General features: G+C 46.7%; 1 protein-coding gene across 2 annotated transcripts in view; it reads left to right on the plus strand.

The window, feature by feature from the left end:
• The window catches only part of JOSD1 (Josephin domain containing 1), an 85,361-nt gene that overhangs the window by 11,475 nt on the left and 58,249 nt on the right, over positions 1-15,637 (plus strand). For both annotated transcript variants that reach the window (XM_069231316.1, XM_069231315.1), the window contains exon 2: positions 14,655-15,274. In XM_069231316.1, coding sequence (XP_069087417.1) covers positions 15,096-15,274 — 179 coding nt within the window. In that variant the 5' untranslated portion in view covers positions 14,655-15,095. The remainder of the gene's footprint in view (positions 1-14,654; positions 15,275-15,637) is intronic.

Consider the following 15,637-nt stretch of genomic DNA (forward strand, 5'->3'; position numbering starts at 1 on the left):
ATTTTTGGGACTTGGGAGACCTACAAGGAGGGGCCAGCGGGGGGTGGGGGTGACCAGAGGACGAACTGTCACCGCGTGGTGCCTGGGGTCCCCCCTGCGGGTCAAATGCACACGTGTGTCCCATAGGAAGGCGGGACCTGCGTTGTGGCCTAGAATCGTATGCATCGGGAAGTGTTGCACCCCCCCCCACACCCCAGTATCAGAGGCGCTGAGCACTGCAGCACCACACAGAGAAGGATCACAGATAGAGACAACATGTGAGACAACGGCTGGTTTGCAGCACAGCCCACATAAAGCAGCTCAGAGGCACAGTGAGCGAGGGCCTGCCTGAGGCGAACCAAACAGAATGCTTGTGTGAGGGACCAGACCCTGAGGAGAACTGGACAATAACTGTATGGTCGGAGAATAGCCCACTAGAGAAGGGACAGATAAGAAAGTGACTAGGCTCTCTTAAAGAGCACCTACACCAGCAGAATCACACAGTCGAAGGCATCCAGAACTCCTGAGGCACTGAGGAGACACTCGTGACGCTGGGTGAACTGCAGTAACGGGCCGTACCCTCCCTGTGCCGCTGCCTGAAGCGCATACCCTCGAGGGGATCCCATAGGGTGGAGAGAGTGAACATCCTAAGCATAATCATATGTGAAAGGAAAAACCTGGAGTAGAAGGGTGGAAGCTGCGCAGACTCCATGTTAGTGGCCTCACCTGTACGCAAGGAATCCTGCCGACACAACGACAAAGTAAAAAAGGAAGGCAACTTGAAGGAACTCTTTGCAAAGAGGCAGGAGCATACCTGGGAGGGATGTCAGAAGATAACAGACCAAATGCAAACGAACAGGTGGAGGAAGACGCAATCCTGATAGCGAAGTTGTATCTGGAGCATTTGTTTGTGGACTCCGTGGAGATATTGCTATTCTTAGACAGGAGATTGCCACTACATCTAAAGAACTCAAAAGGAAAGTAGCTGAACTGGAACTGAGTGGACACAGTGGAACGCTCCCATGATGCACAGGCGGAAGAACTTGACCACCACAGACACGAACTCCTCACACTTCAAGAGAGCAATTGTGAACTGCAATACCGGCTGGAAGATCGCGAACAGGTCGTGACGCTCCAACATACGTATAAGGGGGGTCCCCATGAAGGCGACCCCGGGGACACTAGAAGACTTTGTGACATGCTTTTTTTGGCATGTTGCTCCGGCTCTCGGACCAAGAGATAATACTGGACCGCATGCATAGTGGGCCGACCGTCTCAGGCCCCGGGTCAGGCACAGGACATTATCGCGTGTCTTTGTTACTATGAGCAAAAACAAATCCTTGCGGCAGTCTGTGATTTGAGTACAGTCGTCTTTGAGGGCCACAAAATATACTTATATCAAGATCTCTCACCATTAACACTGCAATGCCGATGAACGCCACAACCCATCACCAGCCTGCTCCAGGAAAAGGGAATACGATACAAATTGGGTCACCCACCCCCCCCCCATGAAGATCCATATCGACCACCACAAGAGGAAGAGGAAGCGTAGGTGCTGGGATGCAAGACCAGACAACGTACCAGTAGAGTCCATAAACCAACAGAGAAAGAAGGCAAGAGGGAGAGAGCGAACCTACTGCGCAGCCTACGGCATCAGGACTGTACCTCAGACAATGAACTACAACCATGATGCCAAATGGAGGGGACATACATGGAGGAGGCGAGGGGGCGATACAGATGAGAAGCCGCCTGTCTTATCTTTTCGTTGTCTTCTTCCCTTCGCTTGGGCCCCATACAAGGGGAAATATCGCTCCATGGACAGACGCATACTGTTACTCAGGAACAATGCAGATGGACAGATGAGATGACGGCGGAGTCTCCACCACGTGGAGAAAGATGAGACGGGAAATGACCTGTTGCGTGAAGATGTTACCCCCCCCAATGGACATGGTGTAGCTCCCAGGCCGGTAGCTAAGTTAATGTTTTGTTTCTTGGTTTGTATTGTTTCCTGTTATGTTACTTAACCAAACTACATCTTATTGTTGGACACTGGAAAGAACACCACTTTCTTTAAGCGTGAGCCAGACTCCCAAGGCACCCCCATACTTAAAACCCCTGCCCCCCCGCTTCCCCTCAGTGCTCCAGTGAAGTGGCGAACCTTCCTCTCATACATCAGGGAATTTATATGTGACGTATGCTTACTACAAGAGACTCCTTTGCTGCGAGCAGACTGGAAGAGGCTGACATCCTGCTGGTTTGACAGTCTGGTCCACTCCTCTGGAACGAGGAAGCAGGGAGTTGTGGCAATATTATTGGCCACACACTTCCCCGGGAAAGTGTTGGGCACCCTGGCGGAGAGCAGTGGTAGGCTTATCTCCTTACACACAGACACCCATGGGTACAACATAACTGTGGCCTGTCTATACGGGCCTAATTAGAGACGGGAGGGGTTCCGGGAGGCCATCGGCCAAGTGCTCACGACAAAGGACACTGATATCCTTATAGGGGTCGACTTTAATGTGGTTCCTGACACCCTCATGGACAGATCAGCACAGTGTTACTGGCAGACGGGAGCATATTCGATGGGCTTTAGACACTGGTTGCAGGAAGGGGGCCTAACAGACATATGGTGCACTAACAACCCAACGTGACAGGAGTACACATATTTCTCGGCTGCACATCAGACGTAGGCGAGACTTGACCTCTTCGTGGCCACCCCCAGCCTTCTACACGCAATCACACAGACCAAAATTGGAGTGACGGCCCTCTCTGAGCACGCCCCAATTACACTGCAATTCACAGTGCTGGCCTGAGACGGAGCATTAGGTTGTGGAGCCTCAACACTAAGCTCCTTAGTCATGCAGAGGCGTGCACGGAAATAAGAGACATGATTACGTCTTACTTAGTCCTTAATGACATACCAGAGACTTCAGTGGTCAGGGTATGGGAGGCACTGAAGGCTGTGGTGAGGGGCCATTTTATAGCCCTCGCAGCACGTACTAATGCCCTTCGAAAAGAGAAGCGCCATCAGGTATTAGTACGGGTAAAAGAACTGGAAGAAAAGCACAGAGGGGTGGCTGCCGGGGAGGCACGACGTCAGCTAGGGGTGGCGTGTAAATAATTAATGGCCTTAGACATGGACGCAGCAGAGCATGCTGTTCCGCACCAAGCAGATGTACTGTGTGGGGGGGGGGGACAAGGCGGGATGACTACTGGTCCATAGACTACAGACTCATGCAGTGCAACTTCGGGCAACCAAGATACGAAACGAAATGGGGTAGGCCGTCACAGCAGATGGGTTAATTCTGTAGGAATTTGAGGAGTTTTATACCTCTCTTTAGACACACGAGGGAAGGGATGCAGAGGCAATCATAAGCTATTTAAATGAGATCCCCCTGACCCGGTACTAAAAAGCGGCAGCTGACGCACTAGACACAGACGTTACCCCAACAGAAGTTTTACAAGCCATATGCTGTCTGCCGGTGGGGAAGCCTCCAGGACAGGGTGGGTTTGGACCAGAATTCTGTAAACTATTTGGGGACCTCCTGGTGCCCATACTGGCACGACTCTTCAATCATTTCGTGGACTCCAGAACACTTTCCCCTTTGATGCAAGTGGGAATGATCATAGACATTCCAAAGATTGGGCGAGATCCAGCCCTCTGTTCCTCATATAGACCTATCACATTATTGAACGTGGACGTGAAACTCTTCACCAGTGTTCTGGCAGACAGACTCAATCCCTATGCATGGGCTAATAAACCCTGACCAGACTGGGCTTATCCAGGAGAGGACACCAAATGACTGTGCCACCTATTGGATAAAGTGCAGCAGGCCCACATGCTATCTCTATTGCTATCACTTGACGCAGAGAAGGCTTTTGACTGTTTTCACTAGGACTTTCTGTCTGCGGTCTTACCCCGCTATGGTCTTGGGCCGTGATTCTGTGAATGGATGAGTTGTAATTACACCTCCCAACCCCAGGCTAGAGTGAGCATAAATGGGGGCCTATCTGCCATCTTCCCCATAACCGGCGGGACCAGGCAGGGCTGCTTGCTATCTCCCTTGCTGTTTGCCCTATATATGGAGTCCTTTGCGGAACTCACATGGCTTAATCAGACAATTCATGTCCCCCCAATGGGGGGGAGGGTGGTGATCGCACAAAATTATGCTATATGCAGACGATGTCCTGCTCTATCTGACACAACTGAAAATTTCACTTTTATCAGTCCTCGAGGAACTGAGCGCCTTCGGGGATGTGGCTGGCTTTAAGGCCCACTTGTCTAAATGCTCCATCCTCAACTTAAGTCTGGGAAACGGACATAGCTTTGCTGAGGCCCACCCTGCCTTTTACATAGGCTAAGCAAACCGTGAACTGCCTGGACATCCAGATCGGCACCACCACGCCCGACACAGCACAACTTAACTACACTGCCCTGCTTAGTGAAGCTAGGGACGCCCTGGCCAAGTGGAGAGGCTATGAACTCTCATGGTTTAGGTCGCATAGCAGCCATAAAGATGACGCTCTTATCCAAAGTACTGTTTCTCATGCAAAGCCTCCCGCTGACTCCTTCGAGCGGGGTGCTAAACAGTATGCAGAAGTTAATCTGGGATTATATCTGGGCAGGGAAAAAGGCAAGAATGGCGCGGACGCAGGCCTCTCTTCTGCAGGTAGAGGGGAGGATTAGGGGTCCCCCATTTGGCTATTACTAGGCAACGTTACGGTATTTATTCGAATGGTCAAGGGACCGCACAGAGAAGCATTGGTGCTTTATTGACCAAGCAGTGGCTGGACAGCACATTTGGAAAATCCCCTGGCTTTCCCGGGGGCATGAACCACCAGGAGTCTGTCTTCCCTGTTCTACGGGCCACAATGGAGCAGGGTGCAGACTCGTAAGGCTTGTCTTCTCCCATATGTCCGCAAACGCTGATTATTGGCAATCCTGTCCTCCCCTTAGCTCTTGCAGGAACCTTATTCCAAGACTGGCAAGACTCCAATTGTAAGCAGATTGGAGACCTTTATGATGCCCAAGGCATTATGAATTTCGATCAGCTGCAGGTGGCATATGGCCTGCAGCCAAAAACTTACTGGCAGTACCTAGCAGTATGACATTGGGTGTCCTTTCCGGAGATTAGGCCACACACGAGCAGACAGCTTCTCCACTCTGAGAAATGGCTTCTAACATGCACCAACTATAAACTCATATTTGATATGTCTTCTTGTCCACGCCGTAAATTTTGATGCAGTCACCTGCGAGGCGCAGGTGGGAAGCGGAAAGCGAGTGCTCTTTCACAGATAGGGAATGGCAGGATGTATTGCACCGAGCTCGGGTGACAGTGTGCAACATGAACACTATAGAGAATTATTCTTGAAAATTGCACATTATTGGTACTTCACACCGACTCGGGTAGCTTAGAAGTGGTGGAGCGGCAGCACGGTCCGATGTTGGCGGAACTGTGGGCAGCCAAACACAATGACTCATTTACTCTGGCGCTGCCCCTGAATAGCCTCCTTTTGGAATACCCTATTAAAGGCCATTGATGAGATTTGCGACACTACCCTTCTATGGTTCTCTAGCTACGTTTTGTTGGGGCTTCCCAACCCACAGGCTTACCCTCTTAGAACTCTGGCCGGAAGGGCTGTCACATTACTGCTTGGAGCAGCTAAACAACTACTTATGGCTCGCTGGGGTACTGAAGTGATTCCCTCTCACACAGACTGGCTCCTTAAGCTGTGGGACATGATGGAGATAGAGAGGCTCACGGCAGCGGCTACAGCCACCTTGCCCACTTTTGATAAAACATGGGGCCCCTGTGTTGCCTACCTCTCTGACGAATTCAGAGAGCTGACATGCCCACGCTATCTGCGCGTCCTTCGCCTGACTGCACCATGCATACGCCTGACTACAGCAAAAACCACTAGATAGAATGCATGGGTTCACTAAGGCTGATAATTATGATCTGAAATGCGGTCATCCAAATTAGAGATGCAGCAATGTTTGTCTGTTCGTACGTTCTCTATATTACTGTTATATTTACCTCCACCGGCCAGTGGTTGTAGGTGGTGCTGTTGTACATTGCTAAAGCCTTAATGATAACAATAAAAAGATTTAACAACTTAAATTTCTTGTACTCTTCTCAAAAGTATTTCGAATCCAGCGTTTTATAAACTTTGACATGTGCTCCAGAGGCCACGGCTCAGTGCTTCTAAGATAATTTATGTTGTCTGGGTAAAACATCTTGCTTCTAGGGGATCTCTGATGATCTTACTTGCGGTAGATAGGATATTCTTTCCCACAAAGAGTTCATCCTCTTCAGGATCCTTTTCATTTAGGTCTAGAACGTGCTCATCGAGGAAAGCGTTGTTAAAGTCTTCCTCTCCCTCCCTGGAAATTAAGGTGTCACTTAAGATATCTGAATCAGTTGTGTCATATTGTACGTCTTTCAATTTTGTGGCGCTTAGGGCACCCATACTGAGTGAAGTGCTTAGACCTCCTACTCTTGTCGAGGTGCTTAGACCTCCCAATTATTTACAGGGTGTTGCTCCCTTTTTAATGTTTTTCGCTTCCTTTTTGCCCCCTTTATTTTCAGTAATAGGAATACTTTCTGAAATTAAAATCTGTTCTTCGCTCCTTGAATCCTTCATTGATAAAACTTGGCTTAGCGTTTCCCACACACAGGTGTGCATTTTGTTGTGAATTAATATATTCCTCTCTTCATATGGAGTTCAAAAGGTACAGGGTTGTTATATGCTAAATGAAATATACAAAAACAAGCATTTGAAATGCAAAGGTTCTCGCTTTTGCGTGAGTTAGAGCTATTTGTGTTGAAAATTACTAACTGACTTATTTTTTTGCCACACAAACTGAAAAAAAAAAAAAGTAAAACAGTTGACATAAGTGAGCCGATTAAAGGGAAAAAAAAAGCAGCACGATCGTGCTGCATGAAAAATAAACAGATAAAGTAGTCCGGACCCCAGGCTGAAAACATCGAGCCTCGACTGTTTTTAGTAGTTTACCGGTGCTGTGTAGGTGGGCTAAACACAGGAAAAGGCATGACCTATGCATGCCTTTCACAAATAAAAGCACGCACATTTTAAAAGGCAAGCCTACCAACCAATGTGAGTGACTGACATGCCATGGGCGTGGTTTGAAGCCCAAAGAGAGATTACAGAATGGACGGAGCGCTTTGCGCTAGCCCATAAAAAACGGGAGTCTGAAGGACGAGATAACAGCTCACAGATTAATCAGCTGTTCATGGTCTCTGCAACTGACACTTTAATTGGTGAAGCGTTGCAGAGGCTCGCGTAATTCCCAATGTAGGCCCGTTGCCTGTTAAATTTCTCTAAACTGTTCCGACGTGTCACATAGTAATGGAGGCGTCTGCCCGATCCACCATGCTATGGACGTGTTAGTAAACAGTGAATGCGTGTACTAGCGTACCTGATCCACTTCTCGAGCCTCCGATGGAGGTTTCACCGTACTTACTGGTATGCTAAGGATAGCAGAATGCGCAACTGACAGTCTGGCCAACAGGAGGCGTCTGCCAAGGTCAGTGCAACTCACAAATAACATGCCTCTGCTAAATGTTTGAAGGATAGCTCGAGTCAGTTGTGCTGATTCTATGATTTTTTTTACCCCGCAGTCACTTTGATAAGTTACTTGAAATATTTAAAATTATAATGTGACTGAATTAGGATGAAGGTGTCACCACGATCACAAATAAAATCTATAAATCCCTAAACACATGTTGGGCAACTCGTGGATTCCCTAAATTGGAACCACATGCAAACTAAAAGGAAGAAACACCAACACAAGGCATAATAGTAGAATACATCATAATCAACTAGAGAGAAAATAAAAGTGGTGCTTACCTGTGAGGGGCAGTATTTAAAAGAGGCAAATTGTTGACTGCACGCTCTATTCATGTTGTGATGGTTCTGTTCTAGAGTGTTTTTTCCTTATGATGTAAACTTCTCAAAGGAATAACACATAATGGAAGCGTCTGGACTTGTAATGTAATTTACGGGGCTATCGGGCCTAATTTTGTTTGAATATCCTGGTGATGAGCTATCTGGAGCCTCACAACTAGAGGCAAATGCAGTGGTGGAGATACAAAAGCACACTGCTTGTTATCACTTCACAGGTGCATAAGAGAGGAGTGGTTTTGACTTGGATTGGTCCCTGTATATGAGACATGCATTCACTGTAAATGTAAAGTGTTGGTATGCCCCAATATTTACACAAATAACAGTTTAAATATCACTTTTTTGTTCTATATCGCCACTCGTTGCAGTGCAAGGTGCCAGAGCACTTTACACAATGTGTACACAATACATTGATAATAAACCATGCAAGTGTATAAACCAATGTACAAGATGTGTTCCATAGGACAGTGCAGTTTACAAGTTGTTGGAGTTACATGTTCTTCATAGCTCACTGTGCTATATTACAAGGATTACAATTTATGTACTGCAAGCAACAAATGGAACTTTGTTAAAAGCAGAAATCCACTTACCTATCTACGTAAAATAAAACTCTACCATCTGCACGTTACATAATGTGCTTTACAGGAGACACATTAACCTCCTATACGACTTAGATTCAAAACTGAGATTAGACAAAGCACAGATCTCTCCATCAAATGCGATAACCTTCAGGGTTATTTTACCACTATTATTATTCCCTGAGATTTACTGGGCACCTAAAGTAGAGGTGGGTGAGCTCACAACTTAACAGGGAGAGCTGAGTCAAGGGTCTGGCTCATGGAGCCCATGGGCGAGCCGAGCCCTGAAAATATTTACTGTATAAATCGCGCAACAAACATCACTTCAAATATGATAGTCTCCTCAAAATTAATGAAATTATTATTTAACATGTGGAACTTTGATATTAATATGGCACTGCACTAGAAGCACTTGCTAAAAGTTAATGTAATCCACTATTGGCCCCAATTATTATAGTGCAACATTATAGTCTAACAAATCAAACACTGTAGATCTTTGTATACTTGGTAATCTGAAGTCCCATATGTATATAAAATGTTTTCATGCCAATAAATAGGAAAAGTGTTTTGGTGAAATAACAAAATTGTCTGAAATCATACAGTTTAAGTGGGGAAGCCATGATTTATCCAGGTTTTCTGGTTTGACTTTGTACAAATCAGCCAGTAGATGGGTATAGGAGTACAGAGGAATGGTAGCAGTGGTTTTCTGAATGTTGCCTTTCTCTGGAGTAGACTGTTCAACAGGTGAAAGCACTATACTACCAAACTAGTGCCACAGATAGTGAGAGAAAATCCCACATTAACATCAACAAAGAAACACCCAGAGCAGATCAATAGTTCCATAAATTATTGGACAACCATCCAGTATCCCCAGTTCAGACGCAAATTCTGTAGTAAAACTATGTTTATTCCATTGAGAACAGGCAGCCAACACGTTTTGTCTTTGACGTTTTCATGGCTATATGCAAAATGCCAGTAAGCACCAAGCGTAACCACAGTATAAACTGTAGAGGAATGGCCAGTGTTGGCAAAAAAGTCTGCAAAGAAGGCATGAATATGGAAAAGGATGAAGCAAGTTCGATGGAAGGAAGGATGGAGAGGAGGGTGGATGAAGAAAAGGAAGGATGCATTAATGATGGATGGAAGGAGGGAAAAAGACAGGCACACATGATAGATTGAAAAAGGATTAATGGTGGAAAAAGACTGAAAGAAAGCAAAATAGAAAGGTGGATGAAAAAAGACAATAATTAAGATATGGAAGGAAATAAAGAAGGCTTCACATCCTGTTCCCTGAACAAGTGCTAACCTAATCTGGTTCTTGAGTATTAATTCAGATATGTTCCAAATGGGGAGAATTTTATTTTCCCCTGCAAGAAAACCAAACCCACAAGTACCAGAATGGAAAGAAGGTACATTACTCTGAGAAATCCCCAGGCCTGAAGTGAGGGGGCATGGCAGCTAACCTAAATGGCCAGAAGTGCAATGACACATGTAACAGGGCCAGTGTGCATGAGAGGGAACAAGACACCAAAAGGAGGGACAAATGGCAATTATTCACCATTGAAAAGAAAGGAATTTCTAAAGGCACACAAATGAACCAATGGCAAGTGGTGGGTGTCTTAAAAGCCCACATACTAGACAACATGTCCCGAAGAGACAGCGCATGCGCTGCCTAGGTGAGCCTAAAAATGATAAAATAGTAAGTAATACTTTCAGAATATGTGCTGCGTTGTGCCACATCATTTGCATTTTCTTGCCACATCATTTAATCAACCCATGCTGTATAATGTGGCCCTCTCCTGCCACATTGTTCAGTCATTTGGCCTGAATTTAGTATCCTAAGCAGATGATACTCCACTTATCGTCTCCTCCTCTAATACACAACCGGATCTTGGGACAGCACTAGGACCCTGCTTACAAGCAGTTGCTGCTTGGATGACGGAAAGTAAATTGAAGTTCAATGATGGAAAAACCGAGGTCATGTTTTTTGGGCAACCAAGAAACTCCCTGGCAAATTCAACTATAACAGGAGTGGCCACTTTCCCGCCCCCTAAAGACTTTATTAAAAGTCTTGGAGTATGGTTGGACCCCCAACTCTCAATGTCGCAACATGCCAACAGAGTAGCTGGAACTTCTTTTACCTTGCTCAGGACTCTGAGGAAGTTTCTGGCAATTTTGCCTTTTCTCGACAGAAGACTGGTTGTTCAGGCCTTGATAGGATCTCGCCTTGATTATGGTAATTCTCTATTTATTGGTTCACCGAGATAAGTAATACAAAGACTACAGAGGGTACAAAATGCAGCTGTAAGAGTGCTTTTAAAAATACCCAAGCAACAATCCATACAGACGGGAATTTCCTCTCTACATTGGCTCCCAGTAGCCAAGAGGATTCAATTCAAGGCATTATGCCATATTCATACAGCTTTATACAATCAAGGTCCTGAAATGCTCAGAACATTGGCCTCTTTCTATGCACCAGGCAGACTTCTTAGATCCTCCTCAGCCATGCTAGTCACAGTTCCAACAGTGAAAAGAGCAAGATGGGGAGGAAGGTCGCTGTCCTATCAAGGTGCTATACTCTGGAATAGTTTTCCTCATAATATTAGATTAAGTTCTCAAGAGATTTCCTTCAGGAAGGCCCTAAAAACCTGGTTATTTAGAGTGTGATTTCCTATACGGTTATGGACAATGGCGATTCTGCGTTGCAGTATAAGCGCTACGAGGCCCCCGGGCAGTTTAAGCACTATGTAAGCAATTATAACATAATTCCAGTGGCCATGAATATAATTTGTCATTTGTGTCTTCATTTCTTGGAAGGTCTGTGGTTAACAGCCAGGTTGGGAACAGGGAAGAGATCCTTTCAAGTGCAGATGATGCCTTGGACATTTGAGTGTTAATGACCTATCATTGTCTCTGCTTTCAAAGAATGTGGAATGTTATAGTACAGGGCCCGGCACAGCCAGAGCCCCTACCATACAGTCAGTGAACTAGCATATTCTAGATCATTGGTGACCTTGACCACTCCCTCAAAGACACTTCCCATTAGCGCAAAAAGCAGAGCGTGTCTGTGTCTTAAGAAAAGAAAATGTTTTCTTCCCACCCTCAGTGACCTACCCAGGCTTTCCTCCAGGCAAGCACCCATGCCAGGGCACATGACGGAGGTGGAGTGAACCCATGTGGCTCCAGCCCACACAAGGACACACGTTGTGGTGAGACATTGACACTAAAGCCCTCTTAGCCCAATGGGCGTTGTGCTCCTGCCACAAGACATAATCTTCTAGCCCCAGGACACTACCGTCCAACCTCCCCCCACCCCCCAAAAAAATTGTCAGCGCTCAGAAAACACGCTAAAAGCTTACATAATTGTCATTTGCATGCAAATCGCACCCCCTCCCCTGAAAGTATTTCAACAAAATAGATTTGATGTAGCTTTACAAAGCAGTTTAGGAAGTGCTGCATATCAGTATGAAGCATCCTGATTCGCACCTCATAAACACGAACTATAGGCAGAGGAAAATAATGTTTTATGAGCAAAAATATTTTCCAGAAAAGTTCAGAGCATTAACAGTAAGCGAGAGAGAAAATAAATAGCACCATACAACTCACCTGGTGCTGAGCGGGCTCCTCTACATGTCCTATGTTCCCTGGCTCCATCCTCAAAAAACCCAAAGCAGACCCAAAGGACCTCAAGAACTTCCGGCCCATCTCCCTGCTCCCCTTCCCAGCAAAAGTCAACGAGAAGGCTGTCAACTGACAACTGACCCGCTTCCTTGAGGAGAACAGCACCCTGGACCCTTCCCAATCAAGATTCCACAGCAACCACAGTACCGAAACTGCCCTCATCGCTGCCACTGACTACATCAGAACCATACTGAAAAATGGCGAAACTGCGGCCCTCATCTTCCTGGATCTCTCAGCCACGTTTGACACAGTCTGTCACCACACCCTACGTACACGCCTCAGCAATGCAGGAATCCGCAACAGAGCCCTGGACTGGGTCACCTCCTTTCTCACCGGCAGAACTCAGAGAGTCTGCCCCCCCCCATTCTGCTCCAAAGCCATGAAAATCATCTGCAGCATACCCCAGAGTTCAACCCTCAGCCCGACACTTTTCAACGTCTACATGGCCCCACTCGCTAACATCGTCCGGCCCCACAACATCATCTCATACGCTGATGACACCCAACTGATCCTCTCCCTCACCAAGAACTCCGCCAAGACCAACCTCCACGATGGAATGAAGGCCATCATTCAAGACGGAAGTCCTCACCTTCGGCTCCACCCCCTCCGCATGTGATGACTCCTGGTGGCCTGCCACTCTCTGATCCGCCCTGACTCCCACTGACCATGCACGCAACCTAGGATTCATCTTGGACTCCTCATGATCCATGACCCAGCAAGTCAACGCCATCTCCACCTCGTGCTTCAACACCCTCCGCATGCTTCAGAAGATCTACAAATGGATCCCACTGAAACCAGAAGAACAGTCACCCAAGCACTCCTAAGCAGCAAACTTGACTACGGCAATACCCTCTATGCAGGAACCTCTGCCAAACTCCAGAAGAGGGCTGAAACGCTTCCAGAACGCCTCCCATTGCCTCATCCTGGACATGCACTGCCACATCACAGGCCATCTGAGAGATCTGCACTGGCTCCCCGTCAACAAAAGAATTGCCTTCAAACTCCTCACCCACGCTCACAAAGCACTGCACAACACCGGACCAGAATACCTCAACAGACGGCTCTCCTTTTACACCCCCGACCAGGCAGCTCCACTCACCGACCTCGCCCTTGCAACCGTTCCAGGCATCTGCAGAACTTCAATCGTGGCAGATAATTCTCGCACCTCGCTGCCAAGACGGGGAACACTCTTCCCACCCACCTGTGTCAGACCAAAGACCCGTACCTTCAGGAGACTTTCTCAAGTCCTGGCAGTTTGAGCAGTCGCAGCATCTCACCTGCCCCCCCTCCACCTCAGTGCCTTGAGACCCTCACGGGTGAGTTGTGCGCTTTACAAATTCCTTGATTGATGCAGCGCTCTCACTACTGCTGCCCTCCCAGTTGCATCAGAGCCCACAGTAATGATGATCTCACGAGTATTCATTCAGTAGTTTGCACCAGGGCACTGCACACACAGCTTGGCACCTGCCTGATTGCCCAGGTACATCCTCATGCAATGCTTAACGCCTTAGGCAAAGTGAGTGGGGGCTATTGGCGTTCTACTTACAAACGGAGAAATACATATGCCAAGTTTTTAAGGATCACTCCACTTGAGACACTGAATGGAATGAGGGCAGTGAATGGGAACTTAATCGGGCACTCCGCTGGTGTCACATTTGCAGCATAGCGCAAAGTTTATGGCACTGGAATGTGCTCGCGGGAATGACCGCGCATGCACTGGGGCCACACAGTCCACTGTGAAAGGAGTTGGCCGTGAAAGGTACATCCACATTGACGAAGAGATGAGTGCACGTAGCATTGAAATGCTTTGGGGACACATGCACAACACTGTTTGGGAGGGGCAATTGGGGTGCAGTATCCTGTGTTTAAATGCGTTTTACAGTTGATTATGCCTTTATGGGCACTGTACATTGTGTTCAGTCAGTGTACATTCAAATGCATTGGGGCACATAGTCAGTGTCTGGAACTGCACTGGGGAACAGGCTTAATATAGGGGCTGTTGAGTCCCCACCAAGAGGCCCAGAGAAATGCCAAGTTGGAAAATGGCCAAGTGTTCAGAAACGGTGAAATGGAAAAGAGACTACATAGGCACTCAAAGGTAATGCAAGTGCAGTTAGTGGCAATAACTCAAATGGGACTCTTAACAAGGCTGGCACATGAGGTACTGCAGGTGGGTGGTGAGGTTGTGTCTGTCACTACACTGAAAACACTTGGGACACACCGGGTAGTGTGTGTACACTTCACAAGGGATACAGAATAATCGTACAGTGGGCTGGGACATTGCACAAGGTGTACTGAGGCATAGAAGAATGGTAACTGCACTCAAGGCTTATAGGCAGTGCAGAGATAGCGCTCTGAATAGGATATGTAGAGCGCAGCTTTTTGGGACAGTTTTTCTCCACAATTTTTTAATCTCATAACATTTTCCCCCGCAGTGCAGGAGATTATGTGTGTTTTTATATTAATGCCATTCCTTTGTTTCCACTGTAGGCTTGAAGGATCGACCCTGGTCGGAAATCCCTTTGCGTCTGGGTCAAGTAGTCATGCACTTCTGAGGCTATTCAAGACCACTTTGCATCACCTCAGGCTGTCTCGCCAGTCCCCTGATATTCGCTCTCTAGCATACAAGACAGCTGTCAAGGGCTTTTACTGTCTTTACTCGCGCGCAGCCTGCTGAGGTAGACAAATGGAAGAGAAGGAACGGTGTGGCGTGACTTGTCGATAGCCAAGGAGACTAGCCATACCTAAGAAATTAAAAGACTCTTTGTGAGTCAGTGCTAAAACTTAAAGGGCATTGTGGAGATCTAAATAAGGGAAAGTATGGACTTGCATCCCTGAGTTCACGAGGTCATACACAGTGTTTTGGAGAGCAGCAGTGAGTATCTCTTGCCTTTTTAAGAGTGCCATCTCCAAGAGACCCCCACTCAAAAAATGAGTTGTGTGCCATGGAAAGGTGATAAGTTAAAATTGGAAACTGGGGCTCAGTCGCCACCCATCCAGATTTACCACGAGAAGCAACGCCGGGAACTGTGTGCCCTCCATGCCCTCAATAACGTCTTCCAGGATGGTAGCGCCTTCACACGTGAGACGCTACAGGACATTTTTCAGAGGTAAGCCTGTCACCCTGTCTTGCCCCTGCTGAACAGAATGTGTTTGAAAAGTTTGAAAATCAAAATTACGGAAGCTGCGTGTGCATAAGGGCTTGTAAAATATTGCGACATATTGAATAATCAGCTTTGGCGACTACTGCTAGTGGGTTCCACCATTTGATTTTCACAGAAAATACTTAAATATATGGAATCAATGATTGCTCATTTAAGTAAAATAGTCTCTGTCCCTCTAAAAAGAATATTAAAGGACTCTTATGTTTTTAGAAGCCAATGAAAGTAAGAACGTGTTTTGCTTTATTAGTTCACTTTCTATTGTGACCACACACACAAACGTTTGATTATATACTTGTATTGTAGTTGCGT

The sequence above is a fragment of the Pleurodeles waltl genome, chromosome 4_2, assembly GCF_031143425.1.
Source record: "Pleurodeles waltl isolate 20211129_DDA chromosome 4_2, aPleWal1.hap1.20221129, whole genome shotgun sequence".
Taxonomy (NCBI): Eukaryota; Metazoa; Chordata; class Amphibia; order Caudata; family Salamandridae; genus Pleurodeles; species Pleurodeles waltl.